This window comes from Cetorhinus maximus, chromosome 20, assembly GCF_964194155.1.
Source record: "Cetorhinus maximus chromosome 20, sCetMax3.hap1.1, whole genome shotgun sequence".
Taxonomy (NCBI): Eukaryota; Metazoa; Chordata; class Chondrichthyes; order Lamniformes; family Cetorhinidae; genus Cetorhinus; species Cetorhinus maximus.
The window spans coordinates 94752713-94772265 of NC_135898.1; the positions used below are offsets into that span (position 1 = coordinate 94752713).

At 40.7% G+C, this 19553-nt stretch overlaps 1 protein-coding gene across 5 annotated transcripts in view; it reads left to right on the forward strand.

Annotated features, from left to right (window-relative positions):
- Window positions 1-19553, forward strand: part of pdcd4b (programmed cell death 4b) — a 386498-nt gene that overhangs the window by 352117 nt on the left and 14828 nt on the right. For all 5 annotated transcript variants that reach the window (XM_078565178.1, XM_078565175.1, XM_078565177.1 and 2 more), the window contains exons 2-6: window positions 357-653; window positions 4973-5067; window positions 6257-6370; window positions 11864-12085; window positions 19329-19426. In XM_078565178.1, the coding sequence (XP_078421304.1) occupies window positions 380-653; window positions 4973-5067; window positions 6257-6370; window positions 11864-12085; window positions 19329-19426 (803 nt within the window). In that variant the 5' untranslated portion in view covers window positions 357-379. The remainder of the gene's footprint in view (window positions 1-356; window positions 654-4972; window positions 5068-6256; window positions 6371-11863; window positions 12086-19328; window positions 19427-19553) is intronic.

The window sequence follows — 19553 nt, forward strand, 5'->3', positions numbered from 1 at the left end:
AACAAATCACCCTTCTAAACAGTCTGCACCATTTTTTTGTTTTCATGTTGGTGCTTTGATTTCTCTTTTCGACAGAAGACCAGATGAATAGCTTGTATGCTAGTTTGCAGGCAATATCTGTGTATGATGTAACTCACAGGAGTTGTGCATACTGCAGGTCAGTCGAAGTAGGGTGTATAATTTGCTATGTTGAGATTTCCCCATTGTCAGAGATCTTGCAGGTGCAAGTGTTTGCTGCTACTGGTGTTAATTGTTTTTCTGTGCTAGTCGCCACCTTTAAAAAGTACACTTTATATTGTACTTTTACTAAATGTTGAACACCATTGTTGACTTAATGGCTCAACTTGCTGTTTCAGAACTTGACAACAGTACTAGTAACATGTTGTCTGGAGATGAAGATCAAACTGAAGCCATAATGCTGCCAAATGAAATCAATGGGAACTGGACATCACGAGAGACGTCCATTCATGAAGCTCGCCTCAAGGCCAAAGCCAAGAGACGTTTGAGGAAGAACTCTTCTCGGGATTCTGGACGAGGAGATTCTCTCAGTGATAATGGGGAAAGTAGTCGGAGTATTATTCCCACTAGTCCGAAGGGGAAAATGTTGGACAGAAAGTCACGGATGGGGAAAGGAAGAGGACTGCCCAAGAAAGGCAAGTACTTGAGGTCTTATTTTGGAACTGATTAACTTTCAAGGATGCACTTTCTATACAGAACATTTTGAGGAGGAAGATGTGGGCTGTGCTGAGGTAAAGTCTTGCAACATTTTTTTTAAGCATAACAATGTTCAGGAAAACAACAGGCCATTAACCTCAGTGGTATCCTTTGATACTGATGTATCTTGCAGTCTGCACGCTACTAGTGTTATTTGCTTCAGTGGCTTTTCTTGGTAACATTATTCAGAATTCTGTTATCCTAGTTCTGCTTGCCTTCCTTTTGTGCTCTTAATTTGTATTCCTTTGATATTTGAGATCATCTTCATGGTGAATAATTTGCGTGGATCACCTTGGTTCCATTCAATAGTTTGACAATGTCATGGTCTTCAGCGTTTCCAAAGTGGGCCTAACTCAATTGACCTTTCCTCACACCTGAAATGACTGATGCCTGGAATCACCTTGCTTGTTTTTAAAGCATCTTGAGAGCAATGATATCTTTCCAATGATAAGATTACCAGAACTCTACACATTAGATGGGGTCTGATTCAGCATCTTCCTACACCGACAATACAAACTCTAGGTTTGTATTTTATCTCTCTGCTATTTACTATTATACTTAAGTCGAGTAATGGGATGTTAGTCATGACAAAAAAGTGATTTTCTTGAAATTTAGAGAATGGCTTCTTTTAATTCTGCCTTGGTATACAAGGAGTTAAAATTCAGCTTCATTCATTGAAATCATGCCCCAGCCTGACTAGGTACAATGTAGCAGCAATTATTTGTTTGGCTGCTGCTCAGTTTGTTGAGGGTGGAACCAGGCTAGTTCAAATAACATGTTTCTGCTAGATTTTTTTTGAAGTGAGCAAGCATTTATTTAAATTGTTTTAAAGCATTTTATTAACTTGTCATTTCAAATCTTTAATTCTGTCAGGGACTTAAAGACACCTTAATTTGTGAGAGTATGATAAGAAAATTAAGTGTAGAAGTGGGGTTTGGTATAGGTTACAGGTTCTTTGCATTGGGAAAAGCTAGCTAAGTTTAATCCTTACTGTAAATGTGTTACATTTTTTTATTTCAATGTTTATTTAGTAGGTATGAGATAACTCATATCATTTATGTATATGGTACATTTCCTGTAACTTTTTTCAACTGCACTTTCCAATTTATGGCTCCTGTTTTTAATCCCACTAAGCAGTGCACCAATTTTACTGCTATTCCATGACTTCCCACTTCTTAATTGTGCTTGTGTCTATGTAGGAACAGGCACTGCAATCAAGGCATTTAGATGAGCAGAGGGACTTTGAATTTGATGCTTTAGGGAATAGAGGCTGTGAATGATGAGGGAGATGGGTTAAGACATGGACAGCAGAGATGGATCTTGGCAGCCTGGTAAGGAGAGCACTGGAGGAAGTGATAGTCATAGGTTATTGATTTCAGTGGTGTAATCTATGGACAAAGTCTGAAAGATGAATTGAATACCTTAGGTTCTTTATTCAGCCTACTTTGGATGAACTTCTGGTTGATCCTGTAATGAATGCCTGCTCTGATGCCAGCCATAAAATGGCTGCCTAGAACTGATGTCATTGCTAGGTCTTGGCAGGAATTGTACTTACAGGAAATTGTGGCATTTCATGATTCTTTTCAGGAGGCCAGTAGAAAACTGCAGTTTGCTTTTAAGTAGCCTGGGTTAGAATCATCCCATGCTGTTTTCTTTAATTCCCAACAAAATTCAAATGCATTATAGGTGTTAAGTAAAGGTTTCTGAAATTATGCCCCAGTTTAATAGGATACAGGGTTTTGGGGAACAACTGCCTGAGATTGAGCCTGTGCATTCAGCCTGATTTGCTTCCATCACTGATATGAAATTTGCCTAATTGCATTGTCCCATTTATACTGTAGAATCTTGTATTTGACAAGTTTGCTCTATTTATTCTGGCTGTAGCCCATCCCAGAATTGGAGATTTATTGCTGGCTAGTATAGGCAATCTGCTTGTGGCCAAAATGTAGTAACAACCCAGCGTCAAGTGATACCAGTGGCTGGATTTAATGCAGCCCGTTGCAGTGGGAATTTTCCTGGCTGCTGCTGGTGGGATGTCAATGAGCCAATTGACACGTACTATCTCTGAGGTCACTGCAATTTTGTGGTGGCTCAGGGATTAAATGGAGGCAGCATGGCCGCGGAAGGCTGCCCACCAAAACCTGTTGGATTTGCCAGCGGCCTTCCTTGGGGGATTTCTCACGATCAGGCATTCTGTGCCCAATTGAGGGAACTGGCATCGGGTAGAAGAGTGGCTGCTGAAAGCCCCCCTGCCTTTGCCTCCCACCCACGATTCTCATCCTGTTTTCACTCACCTTTGGTTGGGATCACACAATGATCCTGAGCTGCTTGTGGGTGCATTGCCACCAGCTGCCACTGTTCCTGCTGGCGCTGGCCTCTCATTGGCCAGCAGCTCTCAGCAGGCGGGTTTATGGTGTGGGGGATCTCAATCGCAGGCAAGGCCTGTTGGTGGCCATTCAAGTGCCTGAAAGGCATTTGATTCCCTCAGGCCTCCCTGGTTCTCCAACTGGTGGGTGTGATCCCCATCGGCTCGACAGAATCCCAGCCCAAGAGCAGCTTTGCTTTCGGAGGTGTTACGTGTGCTGTTCCCTGCTTCTCAAAGTATTTGCATCACCTTATTTACATTAAAGCATTTACCTCAACTATAATCTAAATGAACTATTAGCTACAGTGTAATTTGATACTAACAGATGTGGTGGGTAAAGTTTATATGAAGGATATCTATTTTCCATCCTGGTCATTTAACCTAAATGAATGATTAATCCCATGAGGAATATGCCTATTATCTGCACAGTCAATCTAATCCAGAAAATATGTATCTGGTTGCCAAGGTGCTCACAGCTAATATTTATTTTCAAACTGAATTTGTAAGTGGGAAGGGGTATCCAGTCGTGGGAATCGAATACTTTCACTTTTTGCTCCTATTGTCCACATTAAGTGCGGCATGAGTTAAGTGCAGACTAATTACTATCTATCCTGACTGAATCTTGAACTGGGGTTTTGGTTGCAACCCCAAAATGCCATCTGAGACATTTCTAGCTACCTCATCAGTCATCCATGTACCTCATTTGACTATGAATCGATACGTTGTGGACTTTAAACCAATGTGGAACTTTGTTGAAATGGCTGAGATTGTAAATCAGAATTATGAGTGCAATGACTGTGGAGGAGGTTAGCAGGGGAGGGAAAAGTATGTGGAGATTTTTAGGTTGTTGTACATAAATGATCGGGTGTAACTTTATCTGTTATTTCTTAAGTGGTGAGTTCATAATTTGTGGTTGAGTGAGTGGAAGCCAGATGCTTTTTGGGAGTGAAATAGAGGCTTTTAATGCAGCTTGTTCTCGTATTGATAGGAGAAGTTACTGATGGGTACGTTCATGCATAATTAGTGGCTCTTGGCTTTAATTATTGGAAGCAGCATCTAAAAATTGGATAGTTGGGTAGAGAATTGTTCATAAAATACATTTTTTGTATGTCCTTTACTATTTACTGCAACTGTCTGAAAAATGCAGTGTTAATGGCAGTGTATAAATATAACCAAGAGGATCATAAAAATTTGAGAAGTGATTTATCAAGGCTGCACCAGCCAGTGAAGAAAGATAACACTTCTTGTGAAACACTTGCGGCTCAAGAGGGTTACCCACAGATGCTTGTGAACATTTTTTTTTATATCTGATGTAAAACCATGCAAAGGATTCCTATCATGTCAAAACCATGCAGGGATACATTTATCTATTTACTATAGTAATTATTTTTGCAGGAACCATATTAGTACGGCCCATGTACTAATCCTGCACAAGATGCGATAGGAATCAAGTAACCATTATTTCAGGGAAGTGGAGATCGTTGGAAACCTGGCTAATAAACATTTTTTTTTTGTTTATAGTTTCCTGAATATAAATTTATGCTGTGAAAATAAAAATTCAGAGCTTGTATTTTTGGAACAAAAGTTGAAAATTATTTTCCATTCGGAACACGTAAAATTATAGAGCTGGTTGTACCTAATAAAATGCAACTGGCAAAGGAGAATATGTTCAGATTGGTTAACAGTTACTATAATTTGTTTGACATCAAATGTCACTTCAGTCAGCATTCTTCTTAATGTCTGGATCTAAATAATTTCTAATTAGCTTTCTTTTAACCATGGTCGTGATTTCAGTTTTGAAAGCCTGCATGAACTTGGGCTTTAAAAAAAAACAGGTAAGTACATATTTGTTCTCTTATTTTAAATTATTCAACATTCAAATTCTGTTGGTAGGTGGAGCAGGAGGTAAGGGTGTCTGGGGGACGCCTGGTGAGGTGTATGATCTGGAGGAAGTAGATGTCCGAGATCCCAATTATGATGAAGATCAGGTATGTGAATATTAAGCATCAGATATTCATTTTTTCAAGCCTTGTTGGTTGGTCATGGTTTATCAAACAACCTACAGTTAGCTGTATATGTATAGGTTCCTCTCATTTTTCAAACTTACATTATTCCTTTTTTAGCCATTAAAGCATTTTGTAGGATAAATTTAAATATTTTGCGTAGTTGGTCAGATTGAAACAGATCTCCTATCTCCCTAAGTACATCTCCTTCCTTGTCCTGGGTGAGGGCCAATGTTCCCCCATAGCTGTGCTGATGATGATGACTCTCTGAAAACAGGTGGAGGTTAGAATTGAACCTAGTTGTTCATTTAGCATACTAAATGTGATCACTTTGTTTAATCTAGCTTTCCACCCACATACCTCTCAACTCCCCAAAAATTCTTTGTGGGTAAATGCACTGCAAGTGTCACTGAGGTATGTTGTTCCCTGGCCTGTAGTGAAATAGCTCATAACTGTCAGTGATGGGGTCACCACAGTTGGTCTCAGTGCCCCCAATCTGAACATTGACTGGAATGCTGATTGACTTTCACAGAATTTTGGTGGAAAAAAATACTAGTGCTCATTATATCTTTCACAATGTCCCAAGATGTTTTCAGTGAATTGCTTTAGTGTTGTCACAATTTCTGTGTAATAATCGTTTTATACGCAGCCGGGTCCCACAAAGCGCAATGAGATGTACATCCAGTTAACCTGTTTTGAGGATATTGGTTGAGGGAAGTTTTGACTCGGAAACGGAGAGGACGTCCTACTTTTTGAACAGTGCCATGAGATCTTTGATATCCACCTCAAAAGACCAATAGGGATGGGTTTACTATCTCGTCCTAACGATGGGCACAATTGTGGTCGGTCTTTCCACATCATTAATAACACTAGACAAGTGCAACAGAAATCCAGCGCAAGTGAAAAGTTTGGAAGTTGAAGGCATTTATGGAAATGCTCTACAAACAGTTTGCTGCCTTTAGGAGATGAGAAAAAAAGTAACCACAGAACCAGCATAAGTTTAAAGCAACTGTTTCCTGTTCTGTGACTGATGTCAATTCAAGCAGTATCTCCTCTTTAATGAGCAGATCATCATGTGTCTCTAGCATCAAAAGGGTGCCAAATATTCTGAATTAGGAAATTTGGATCAGTTTACTGGATGTCAAGATTTTAGCTTTATTGTACATCTCAACAGGAGAATTGCGTGTATGAAACAGTGGTTCTACCCTTAGATGAAGGGGTTTTTCAGAAAACCGTGACTCCAATTGTACAAGAATACTTTGAACATGGAGACACCAATGAGGTTCTGGTACGTATTCAGATATTTAACTTGAATATTAAAATGAGTGGTGCTTTTTGGAATTGTTAAGGTTCTTTACTTTTAAACATTGTAGATTTTCCCTACAGGTTGATTTTTAAAGTGGAGGAATCTATGATTTTATAGATGTTTGATCCTTACGGAAAGGAAGTAACGCCAATGAATTATTGGGTGGAAGCATGAGGAAATTTGACACTTTGTGTTTATTTAATTTGCTTAGGGCATGCTATTTTTCACTATATTTACTCATTTTAATCACATTACCTCTGCTCATATACTTTAGGAGATGAGAAAAAAACTATCCACATTACTGCTGCTCAAGTACTGAAAAATATCTTTTAATATTTTGTGAAGCTTGTTGATAGTTATTATCTATCTAACATTTAATTCAGTATTTTAACAGATTATATTAATGCATTGGTCATGCGCAGGAAGCAACTATTTAATTAAATGCTTTATTCATAAATGAATTTCAAAATTTCACACACAATCATTGTATCACCACTGACCAACAGGAGGTAATAATTGCAGGTTTAAGGCATGGGTCTTGAAGTAAGTATAGAATTTAACCCCCGAAAGGGAACATGTTGACTCATTCCACTGCCTGCATGTTCGGTTGTCTTGTCCTGTGGTTCTCAAGTGTGGTCCTCCAGGTGGCCCATAGGCTGCTCCAGAAATGCAAGTCACTGATGTGTAATGCCATGGCTGAGGTCATTCGGGAGAACATCCCCACCACAAATGTGGGTGTCACAATCAGACCAGAGCCCCTGTGTATGGCAAGTGCAAGCAACAAAAATATAGTTTTATAAGCAAGGTTTGTGTTACTGTTAAAGCATACAATGCAAGATAGCAGTGAGTGTAGTCTCTTTGCCAATGGTCCAGCACTTGATTTGGTTCTGTTTTTCTTAGGACTACCCTGGTTCCCACGCTTTTATGCTTGAGCAACTTGCTCTCAATCTCTGTTACAGCTTAATGTACTATTTAGTCTTTGAAATGTCTGGAATGCATATTAATGCCTAATGGTTACTCAATATCCCATTCCCAGATTGAATTATCCACAGATGGTGGTTGTTCAAAATAAGGTCTTTCTAACTGCTTAGCACTGTAATGCTGTATGAAAATCAAAAACGAATGGCATTTTCTGGAAGCTATACACAGTGGAGCTGGGTAGCCATCTTCGAATTCATAAAGTCTTAGTTTCACATTCACAAACGTTAATTTACATATTGATGCTTAAAGCTGGTTTTGGCTCTCATTACTTTTTAATAAATAGATTTTGTAGCAGGGTTTTCCAGTCTCTTATCGATCTGGTTAAAACAAAGATTGTGGTTGGTGTAGGCACTGTGGGTGTACCTGCAGCAGTTCAAGAAGATGGCTCACCACCAAGAAATACTGGCCTAGCCAGCGGTACCCACAGTCCATGAATGAATGCTAAAAAAAAATTGGAGGATAGTGATATCCAGCAGTTCTATTGTGTCACTCTTTATTCTTAATGTGAATCTACATATTTACAATTATGGAAATAATAAATAAATTTGGAAGCTATCAAATACAATGGCAATATCATTTAGCAATACAGAAGCGGTAGAGACATTGTCACTAGTTGATATGAAGTAGTTTATTTTTCATAAGTGAGACTGTGCACTTCAGAGTTACGGACTGCCTCAGAAACCAAAATCTGTTTTGTGGCTAGCTGTTGGTTTATACCTTTCATTTAATTTTCCTAAAGATATAATTTATTTTAAGGATTGTTACAATTGCAGAAGACATAGTATTTCACAATTCTGCTGTGTTATACCAGCTGCTGTTTTCAAAAGATTTATGGCCACCGTTTTGCAAATTTCCAGGTTAATGTAGTAAATTCATGGGCTCAGGCAAGAACTTAATATACCCTTTGGAGGGAGTAGAGCTCGTAAAAGATTTGTGACTTCTGGAGAATAAACTGTCCAAAATGCACATCCATCACTGCATGAAGAAATGTAATTTAAAAGTTCAATTCTAAACAGATGATCAGAAGTATGATTTAGCTTTTCATTTTAAATGCTTTTCTTCAAATGAAGTTGGAGGAATGGGATTAAATATTAAAGGTCAGTTATCTAGATATGAAGTAGGTTCTTTTACCAAGAATTCAATTGATAGGGTGACAGATGGCAAGTTTGGCCAGCCTCCTACCTTCCACCCTCAATAAACTTCAGCTCATTCAAAACTCTGCTACACATATCTGAGCTTGCACCAAGTCTTGTTCACCCATCCCTGTGCTTGCTGACCTACCTGGGTATCCAGATGGCACACCTTGAATTTAAAATTTTCATTCTAATGTTCACTCCATGGCCTCACCCCTCTCTCGACCAGCCCTACATTCTGCACGTCTCACCTCACCCCCAAATCTCTGCAATCCTCCAGATCTGCTCTTTTGTGCCTCCCTGATTTTCATTGCCTCACCATTGGTGACCATGCCTTTGGTTGCTGAAGCCCTAAGTCTGGATTTACCTCCCTAAACTTCTCTGCTTCTCTACGCCTCATTTTAAGATGCTTTTTAAAGTCTAGCCCTTCGACCAAGCTTTTGGACACCTGTCCTAATACCTACTCACTTGGCTCAGTGTCAGATTTTGTCAGTGCTCTTGTGAAGCACCATGGAACATTTTATTGCATTGAAGTTGTTTTACAAATGCAAGTTGCTTTTGTTTATTGGAGTAAATGTATCTGCACTTGCCTTTGCACTTCTCACATCTCAGAAAATCTAAGTACATAGTGGCCAATTTGCAAAGGCAGTATGCTGTCGTCAGCAGTGAGACAAATGACCAGGCAATCTGTTTTGGTGGTGATGATTGAGAGTTAAATGACATCCAGGACACACAACCGCATACTTTTCTGGGAATAGTACTGAGTTGTGAAGTAAGCTATTTATGCCTGTTTTATTGCTGGCTGTTGAGATAGTTGTGATCTCTGAAACGTGGAAATATGCTATTCCAGCCTTTTGGCCACATTCAGTTGGATTTATCTGGGGCTTAGCATTCAACTGTCTACTTGTGTATGTGTTCCCTTCCATATATTCCAAATTATGGCTTTTTTAAAATTTATTCAGGAGGTCAGTTACTCACCACAGGATTCCTAGCCACTGACCTGCTCTTGTAGCCGCAGTATTTATATGGCTAGCTCAGTTCAGTTTCTAGCTACTGGTAACTTTCAGGATGTTGATAGTAGGAGATTCAGTGATGGTAATGCCATTGCATGTCAAGGGGTGATGGTTAGATTTTCTCTTGTTGGAGATGGTCACTGCCTGGCACTTGTGTAGCACCCAAACCTGGATATTGCCCAGGTCTTGCTACATTTGGACATGGACTGCTTCAGTATCTGAAGAGTCGTGAATGGTGCTGAACATTGTGCAATCATCAGCAAATGTCCCCACTTCTGACCTTACGATGGAAGGAAGGTCATTGATGAAGCAGCTGAAGATGGTTGGGCTTAGGATACTACTCTGAGGAACTCCGGCAGTGACGCCCTGGAACTGAGATGATTGACCTCCAAGAACCACAGTCATCTTCCTTTGTGCTATGTATGACTCCAGCCAATGAGGAGTTTTCCCCTACAGTCCCATTGACTCCAGTTTTGCTAGGGCTCCTTGATGCCACATTTGGTCAAATGCTGCCTTGATGTCAAGGGCAGTCACTCTCACCTCTTCTCCTCTGGAGTTCAGCTCTTATGTCCATGTTTGAATCAAGGCTGTAACAAGGTCAGGAGTTGAGTGATCCTTGTGGAACTGAAACTGAACATCAGTGAGCAGGTTATTGCGAAGCAAATGCTGCTTGATAACACTGTAGATAACCCCTTCCATCACTTTACTGATGATTGAGAGTAGTCTTATGGAGCGGTAATTGGCCAGGTTGGATTTGTCCTGCTTTTTGAGTACAGGACACCTGGGCAATTTTCCACATTGCCGGGTAGATGCCAGTGTTGTAGCTGTACTGGAACAGCTTGGCTAGGGGCGCGGCAAGTTCTGGATCACAAGTCTTCAGTACTATTGCCAGAATGTTTTCAGGGCCCATAGCCTTTGCAGTATCCAGTGCCTTCAGCCGTTTCTTGATATCATGAGGAGTGAATCAAATTGGCTGAAGACTGGGATCTGTGATGCCGGGGACTTCTGGAGAAGTCCGAGATGGATCATTCACTCGGCACTTCCGGCTGAAGATTGTGGCAAATGCTTCAGCCTTATCTTTTGCACTTATGTGCTGGGCTCTCCTATCATTGAGGATGGGGATATTTTTGGAGCCTCTTCCTTCAGTGAGTTGTTTAATTGTCCACCATCATTCATGACTGGATGTGGCAGCACTGCAGAGCTTAGATCTGATCCGTTAGTTGTGGAATCACTTAGCTCTGTGTACTGCTTACTGCTTATGCTGTTTGGCACGCAAGTGGTCCTGTGTTGTAGCTTCACCAGGTTGACACCTCATTTTTAGGTATGCCTGGCGCTGCTCCTGGCATGCCCTCCTGCACTCTTCATTGAACCAGAGTTGATTCCCTGGCTTGGTGGTAGTGGTAGTGTCGGGGATATGCCGGCCATGAGGTTATAGATTGTGGTTGAGTACAACTTTACTGTTGCTGATGGCCCACATCGCCTCATGGTTGCCCAGCCTTGAGTTGCTAGATCTGTTTGAAATCTATCCCATTAAGCGCGGTGGTAGTGCCACATAGCAATAAGAATACTTTTCTTGAAGCTGCAATCAAGATTATCCTAATGTGGAAATTCTTTGGCATCTTCCTGATTCTTGGGCAGATCGAATATGACCAGAGAGAAGGTACAAAGCAAAATTATGAGCAATTTTGGATATCATCCAATATGGGAGTTGTTTAAAACCAAAGCCACGTTTTTGAGACACAGAAAAGCAAATTCAGCACAGCCATTTCACATGTTTGTGCAGTCATGTTTTACTGTATGTTGTTAGACCTGTTTCAGCCAAACAAGGTAACTTGAATTAATACTGTGGTTTTGTGCCCAGCATGCTGCTTGTTATAAAAGCTTCCCATTGCTGTCATTACCAAAACCCAAAATTGTTAACAGTAGTAAAAGAGACTAAACACTTTTGAAACTCTAATGGTGTTTATGGTTTTCTTTTCCTACCTTCCCCATCTGTTTCCATGGTCCTTTATCCAAAATGCCTCCAGGCTCTGGAGGGAATGGTCAGGAATATACAACAGCTTATAGCTGCTGATCACAGTGCCAAACAGTAGGTTTTTATAGATCTGTAGTCCCCATTTGGTTTGCAGAACTCTTCAGTATTTTGCAAAATTGTCTATTTTTGCCTTTTCTGTGGGAATCTGTCATCTATATATGAGGTATTGCCACTAACAGTTCATTTCACCCCCCACCCCCAAGATTATTTGTTTGAACAGTTCTCTTATTTTTGAAGTGCTCAAGTCTCCCATTTCTTAAATCATAATTTTTCCAGTCTGTTTTGCTAACATCTTGTGTTTACTATTATATAGGAGTTGCTGAATAATTTGAATCTTGGAGAAATGAAATGTACTGTGCCAGTGCTAGCAGTTTCACTAGCTTTAGAGGGCAAGGCCAGCCACCGTGAGCTTACCTCCAGACTTCTGTCTGACCTATGTGGAAAAGTGCTCACTACAAATGATGTGGAAAAATCCTTTGATATGCTGCTGAAGGATTTGCCAGAACTAGCCTTGGACACTCCTGGAGCACCACAGGTGAGTGCACGAAACGTCGGATGAGACTGTGTATTTTTTTTTTGCTTTCTTCAAGGTAAGGAATGTTTGTGCTGGGGAATGGAATACATTCCATTCCAGCCACTTCATATCAGCATCAGGCACTCCCAGCTGGATACAGACTAAAGCTACCTTTTTGTCAGAAAAAAATGCCTCAGCTCTAATCCTGAGGGCACTCCCTACGGCACCAGGATAGCATTTTTCCACTTCCTGCAGCAGCCATCCTTAAGCCTGTTTGTCATTTAACAACGAGTGTTCAATTGGATTGTGACAGACATAAAATTGACCCCATCCGGATATGAATGGAGATTCCTCAACAGTTTCACAGAAAACCCTTGTCATAGATTTGAATCCAAATCCTGGTGATGAAAGATCATTAACTAATCCCGTAAGCAACTATGGGGTGAATTTTACATTTTACGAGGGATCATGTTCCTCCCACCCTAGTTGAAAAGATGGTCGGCAGATTGCCAACTTTAAATCTGGCGGTCCCACAGCTATAATATGTTGGGGGCAGCCTTAATGAGGTAAGAGTGGGACTTCTGTCCCTCGGGCAAGATGTCCTGTCCTTGAGAGTTGCTGGCCAATCTAATAGGCCAGCAGTGCCAGAAGCAAATAGTGGCTACTGCTGAGACCACAGGAGGTCCCAAGAAAAAGGAAGATGTCTCCCAGACTTAAAAGTAAGTCTGGGGTGGGGGGTGGAGGAGGAGGGGTGTTGGGTGTTAGAGGCTGCGGGGGGAGGAGTAAAACCTGGGATGCCATCTTGGGCTGGGGTGTGTCCTGATGGCACAGGAGATCACTCACTCTCACTCTCTCTCTCTCTCTCTCTCTCTCTCTCTCATTCTCTCACTCTCTCTTCCCCCGCCACCCCCCCTTCCCGCCTCTTAGCCGGAGCTGCCCATCGTCCGTCCTTCCTTACCTAGCTGCATGTATTATTGCAGCAGAAGTAGAATGAGGTCCTTCAGTGGCTATTGATTGACAACTTAAGGGCCTCAATAGGCCTAAGGATGGGCAGGCTGCTTGATGCCTTACCTGCCCTCTGTAATATAGGGGGCAGCTTGGGAGTGGGCAGGAAGGCACTGGGCAGGTCACCTGCTTAATTTTACATGACCCCCCCCCAACAACCTTCAAATATGCTGGTGCAAAGGCTGTAAAAGTCACCCCTATGTTCCCCAGACTCTTCTGTTTTTTAATTTAAAAGATTGTATTTATATTCCAATAGAATGGTCATTCTGGGTGGCATTTTGAAACAAAAGCAGAAAATGTTGGAAAAACTCAGCAGGTCTAGCAGCATCTGTGGAGAGAGATAAATAGAGTTAACATTTCAAGTCCATATGACTTCTTCAGAGCTAAAGAGAAGTAGAAATGTGATGAAATTTATACTGTTTAAGGGGGGGGGTGGAGCAGGTGAAGCTGGATAGAAGGCCAGCGATAGGTGGGGGCAAAGGAGAGATTGACAAAGATGTCATGAACAAAAGGACAAAGGGGATGTTAATGGTAGTGATTAGTGCTAAAAAAGGCGCTGATAGTAACATAAAGGTAAGAAAGTAGAATGTGATAATAGCAGAACAAGGGTAGCATTTGTGAAAGAACAACATTTTGTGTCTCCTGCCATGAAGGCAGGTGCAAATGCAAAATACTTAGTCTCTGGGACATCTGAGAAGATTTAATTTTGCTTTTTGAAAATATAAATATTAGCTTCTTGATTCTGCTTGGTCCTTTGTGTTGATCAGTTATTTTCAAGGAGATTCTGTGACTTTAAGCTAGGTGCTCTGGGCAGCTGTTGGTTCTATGATGCTACTGGGGAAACACATTTTGTATGTAGGTATTGCTCGGCGGGAAAAGGTTTAGTAAAGTATTTTGAGCCCTAGAATTCCCTCACTTAGCCTTTCTACTTCTCTCTTCTGTAAGATGCTCCTTAACACAACGACCTTCACCTGAAAATTTTGTTTAATAATGGTCCTGTAAAGCACCTTGGAATGTTCTATGACACTAAAGGCATTATATAAATGCAAGCTGTTATGATCCGCCAAGTTTATAATATTTTCTTGCTGCTGTTTTCTCACCACTGCCTTTTGTGTTTCTAACTGTGCTACTGTAGCTTTTACTAAATAGAATCTCTGTTGCTATGCAATTAGTTGTTAGTGGTTACTGTCACAGAATTTTGCTAGTTCCTTAGAATTCTGCAAGTCTCAAGAATAGGCGCAGGAGTAGGTCATATGGCCCCTCAAGCCTGCTCTGCCATTCACATGTCATGCCTCATCTTTGGCCACAACTCAATTTTCTCACCCAATCTCTCCATATCCCTAAATTCCCTTAGAGCCTGAAAATCTATTGATCTCAGACCTGAGTATATGCGACAGATGAGCATCTACAGCCCACTTGGGTAGGAAATTCCAAATTTACAATCCTCTGAGCAAGACCTAAATGGGTGACCCCTTATCCTGAAACACTGCTGCAACCAGGAGAAACAGCCTTGAGCATCTACCCTGTTGCATCTTAGAATCTTGTGTGTTTCACTGGGATCACTTCTCTTAATCTCTGGAATTCCAGTGAGGTCCATTCTGTCCAGCCTCTCATAGGACAGCCCTCTCTTTATCTAGTGAACTGTCATTGCAACCCACTCCAAGGAAAGTACATCCTTTCTTGAGTATGAAGACCAAAACTGTATACAGTACTCCAGGCGAGGTTTCACTAAGGCCCTACATAATTGCAACACATCTTCCTTACCATTGTACTCCAACGCCTTTGCATTAAAGGCCAACATAAAATTTGCTTTCCTAATTGCTTGCTGTACCTGCATGTGAGATTCTTGTTCCATGTACAAGGACACCCAAATCCTTCTGAACACCAACATTTAATAGTTTCTCACCATTTAAAAAAAAAAAAATCTTTCATGTGGTGGAAACAATATAAATAACCTCACTTCCAAGCATTATACTCATAGACGTCTACAGCACAGAAGGAGGCAATTTGACCCATCGTGTCCACGCCGGTCAGCAAAGATCTGACTACACTAATCCCATTTTCCAGCGTTTGGCCCATAGGCCTGGAGGCTATGGCAAAGCAAGTGAATATCTAAATACTACTTAAATATTACGAGAATTTCTAACTCAACCAAGCTTTCAGGCAGTGAGTTCCAGACTCCAACCACCCTCTGGGTGAAAAAATTTCTCCTCAACTCCTCTAGCCTTCTACCTCTTACCTTAAATCTATGCCTCCTGAGTATTGACCCCTTTACTAATGGAAAAAGTACCTTCCTATCCACTCTATCTATGCCCCTCATAATCTTGTACACAATCTGACACCTTCTTGTCCACTCTTAACCTTATTTATATTCCTTTACAGACACCTTGGAGGGAATTTTGAGTGTGTAACTGGAAGTGTCCCCCACATCTTCTCTCTTGCTTCTGGCTGTTTCCCATGCGACTCTTAAGTGCCGGTGGCATGCATGGGAGACATGTGCAATTGCACGGCGGGGTGGTGATACCCATCATTAACTGACAATGCTGCAGCTATGGGTGGGCTATAAAAGAGCCTCCTGATCAACAGGGAGACTCTGCATCACGATCAAAACTTCTCTGCCCAATTTCATTGCAATTAATATAAGACTTAATGAGGGCGCAAAGGTTTTTTCAGAATTAAGTTTCACTTGTAAATATTTCACATTACATTGGTCTCACTTTATTTGTATGTGCATCATCATTATTTACTGAAAGTGGCTCAGAGAGGCCAATGTCCTGGCATGCCTCATGGTTGGCACACATTGATGGTTACAGGGAGCTAGGTATATTTCCTTCATTGTGGAAGAGACAATGTTGTGTTTTTTCATTCACTCTTTATTGAATGTTCATGTTAATGCCCAGTGTTGTACTTGCCACTCTGTGGGACATGGTTGAACATGGCTCAGCTAGCCCTTCCTTCCATGGATTGGAAAGAACATTGTCTAAGATCACTCTCGGCGGGGATAATTGAAATGTTGTAGGTGAACTCAAAACCCTGTAAGGACTCTGCCAGTCAGTGCCCTGAGATGGCCCCACGTTTGGACAGTACTGACACTGCCCTTTAGGCCCCTCATTTTCTTTTCTTTACTGGTTGTTTTTCCCTACACACCCATGATGCAAGACCTTCCCACTTCACTCCTCCATGCTCCCGATCCCACTCTCCACCACTGACTTCCCCATGCCGGTCCCAAGCTCCCATGCAAGCTGCTATTCTCTGGCTCCCCTTCCTTGTGCTGTAGAGTTAAGCAAGGAAAACTGCTGGCCTTGCACATGACTGTCCAAAGCCAACTGGTGCACGCCACCACTAAACAGATGTGAACTGCGTGTCACAAGATTCTTGTGCACCGCTGACTTTGTCTTGAAGGTAGGATGTAATTTTAAAATGTTATACACTGATGGCATGCAAATATATTACAAGTATGAACCCACCACAGGCAGGCTTAAGACTCAACACACCGCTAACTTTATCTCTGTATCTCAACCCACCGTCAGGAAATCGAGATTTCACATCCCGTCTAATTAAGTCATCCTGCATGCCACATTTCCTGCTGTTGTGGGTTTCATAAAATCCACCCCCCCCGACCTCCAGCCACCTTTGTTACAGATCTAGCTGGGAAAGTATCACCAGCAACTTGGATGCATCCCACTCGGTACCATCATCTAAGTCATTTAATGTATGCTGCAGATAGCAGTGGCTGCTACATTGATCCTTGCGGCATTCCAAATGATTTGCCCTAAATGGGTGAAGCAATTTTACTAGTAAGGAACAGACTTAACGGACCAGCTGTTTTTTTTTCCCTCCAGTTGGTTTTGTATGTTTGTAGTAGCTTGTGCTGCAGAGAACTGTTGCAATGAGTAGGTCCAGTGCTCATCACCTGTTACACCAAGGAGAACCTTTGATGTGGGTTTCTGCTTGTAGCTGCTTTATGTAGGTCACAGTTGACTTGGATGATCCAAGATCATTTAACATTTGTAATGTTCTACATAAGCTTCCATTGCTTACAGGTGAGTGCTTACACTCATTTTGCATGTGTAGCTTCTCATTTAATGCATCTTTCATATGGGTAGCTATAGCTTAATATAGCTGAATCTTCAAAAACTGAATTTGAAAAGTAAATCTTAAGTAATGAAAATACTTTTAATATGACATGTTTGTCTGGATGGGGATACTGAGAACAGTTTCTCAAAAAGTAACCTAAAAAGTAACCTGGACTCAATTCTGCATTGCATACATAATTTGTGAAACATTATCATGATAGTTTCTTTCTCTGCACTTTGGGCAAAGGCAGTAAATGCTAGACCATTACAGGAGAAAGAACTTCTGTATCTTTAACTGCCTATTTCGCAAAAAAGTACTGCAGATCCTGGAAATCTGAAACAAAATTGGAAGTGCCAGAACAACTTAGCAAGTCAAGCACGATATCGGTAATTGTGCTGTTACATATTGAAGCCTCGGCAGCTTTAAGGACAGTGATTAACAGTGAGTGAGAAGGGCTCTTGCTAGCAAGTGTTTTAGTCTGCCTCCATTTTTCCTTTCCAGTATACTGGTAATTAGGCAAAGGATAGGGAAGAAGAAATCTGAAACACAAATGCAGCCTAATCTTAATTCAACTTGTCTGATTTAATTTATAACATTAAATTCCCACTTTTTATGTTATGTGAACTATGGATTATTCAGATTTTTTTAGTGCAAAGAATGAAATTAAGAGTAGACCCTGACTTTCATCTTAAATCTCAGCTATTGCAAATGTTTTATGCCCATTGGCTGATTTACATGGTTCAGTTAAACATTATTTTCCTTTATTACTCTGGATTGTTACTGAGGATTGTTTTCTGTTTAAAATGTCATTGTATTAAAATCTGACTAAGGATTACGTTGTGAAGCAACTTGAAGGCTGTAGCTTTACAAAGTGTTTGATTCCCTTTTGAAAATATTATCTAATTTAATATAGAAATAAGGTTACAAAAGAATGCAGTCTTATGATTCAAGTGCCAGTATAGTTTATTTCCATATTTGAAGTGAGAGAAGTGATATCAAAAGTCATACTCGTTTCAGTAGGTGATGTTAACTTTTGTAGTTGGCATTCAGCAGACTTGCTACTCATTGCCTCTTGGCCTCTGTTCATGGACTACTTGGCTGGGTGTGTGAACAAATGAATGGGTTCAGTACTATTCTTTTCTTAGCTTGCTTTCCAGCTAAAGAAAGTGGTGGGGGTGGGGTGAGGTCAAGGGAATCTCTTACTTTCGTATAGCAAGTTAAAGGGCCCAGTTAAAATAAACCTGAAGCCGGTAATTTTTTAATGTTTTTGTTTTCTGCAGAGAAGTACCTGATTTAAATTTGGGAGCTAAATTAAAATGAGGACTTTATGGGGAACTTGAGGTGTGGATCTGCCTCCAGTGCTTTGAGTCACATTGGCTGTGATTGTAGCCTTTGGGGATGGAGGGAATAATGGTGCCATAAATGATCTCAATGTTCACTTTATTGTATTGAAACTTTTAACATGAGTTGATAGTCGCCTGCATGTGCTGAAACTGTTTTGCACACTGACTTTCTTTGAAACCCATGTAACCAATCTGACTGCTAAAGCATTCCCTGCTGCAGCAATTCATTTTGTAAGTTTTCTTTAGCCTCTTCTCCTCTCTACTGCCTATCATTGAGTACTCCAGAGACAGTCTAGATGAAGTAGAGGCTCATTTTATAAATGAGTAATTACATGCTATTGTGGACATTAGGTGGTGCCTTGCAGACCGCAGTCCAGTTCCCACCTGTCATCACTTTTCAATGGAGTTAAACAAATGGAAAACAAACACAATTTTATGGTACGTTGACAATACTTCCCCTGCAGTACCGAACTGTTCTTCCTGTTTAATGGGTCAAATGCTTGGTTTCAAAAGGGATCAATTAGTTGACCTCAATAAATTATCCTTTGACAGGCGAAGGATAATTCTGTTAGTTTAGAAGTGGTTTTTGTGCTTCAATTTTGTCCCAACCATGTCTCAAGTTTAGAAGGGCAGTGTTTATTAGAAAATTTGTGTTCTTTAAATCATTCTTAGATTTAAACCAAGATAGACTGCAGGAACCTTTGTTTCTGCCATTCATTGTTCCCTCCCAGAGGGATGCAACAGTTGTTTTTTTTAATTAATTGATTTGTATGCCTTTTGTGATTGAGTAGAGGTTGACTTGGAAGTTAATGCTTAATACAACTGTTTGTTCTTTCCAGCTTGTGGGCCAGTTTATTGCAAGAGCTGTGGCAGATGAAATCCTGTCAAAAAGTTACATTGAAAGTTACAAAGGAAAAGTGGATTGTGAGAATGCCAGGTATGTGTTTGAGTTTTGCCTTGTATTTTAGGAAACTGCAGGAGTCCATCCAAAAAAAAACTGAGATGTGTTTTTCATAAGTTCTTGCAATCAAGAAACTGCATATTTGAGTTTTATTATCCATTAT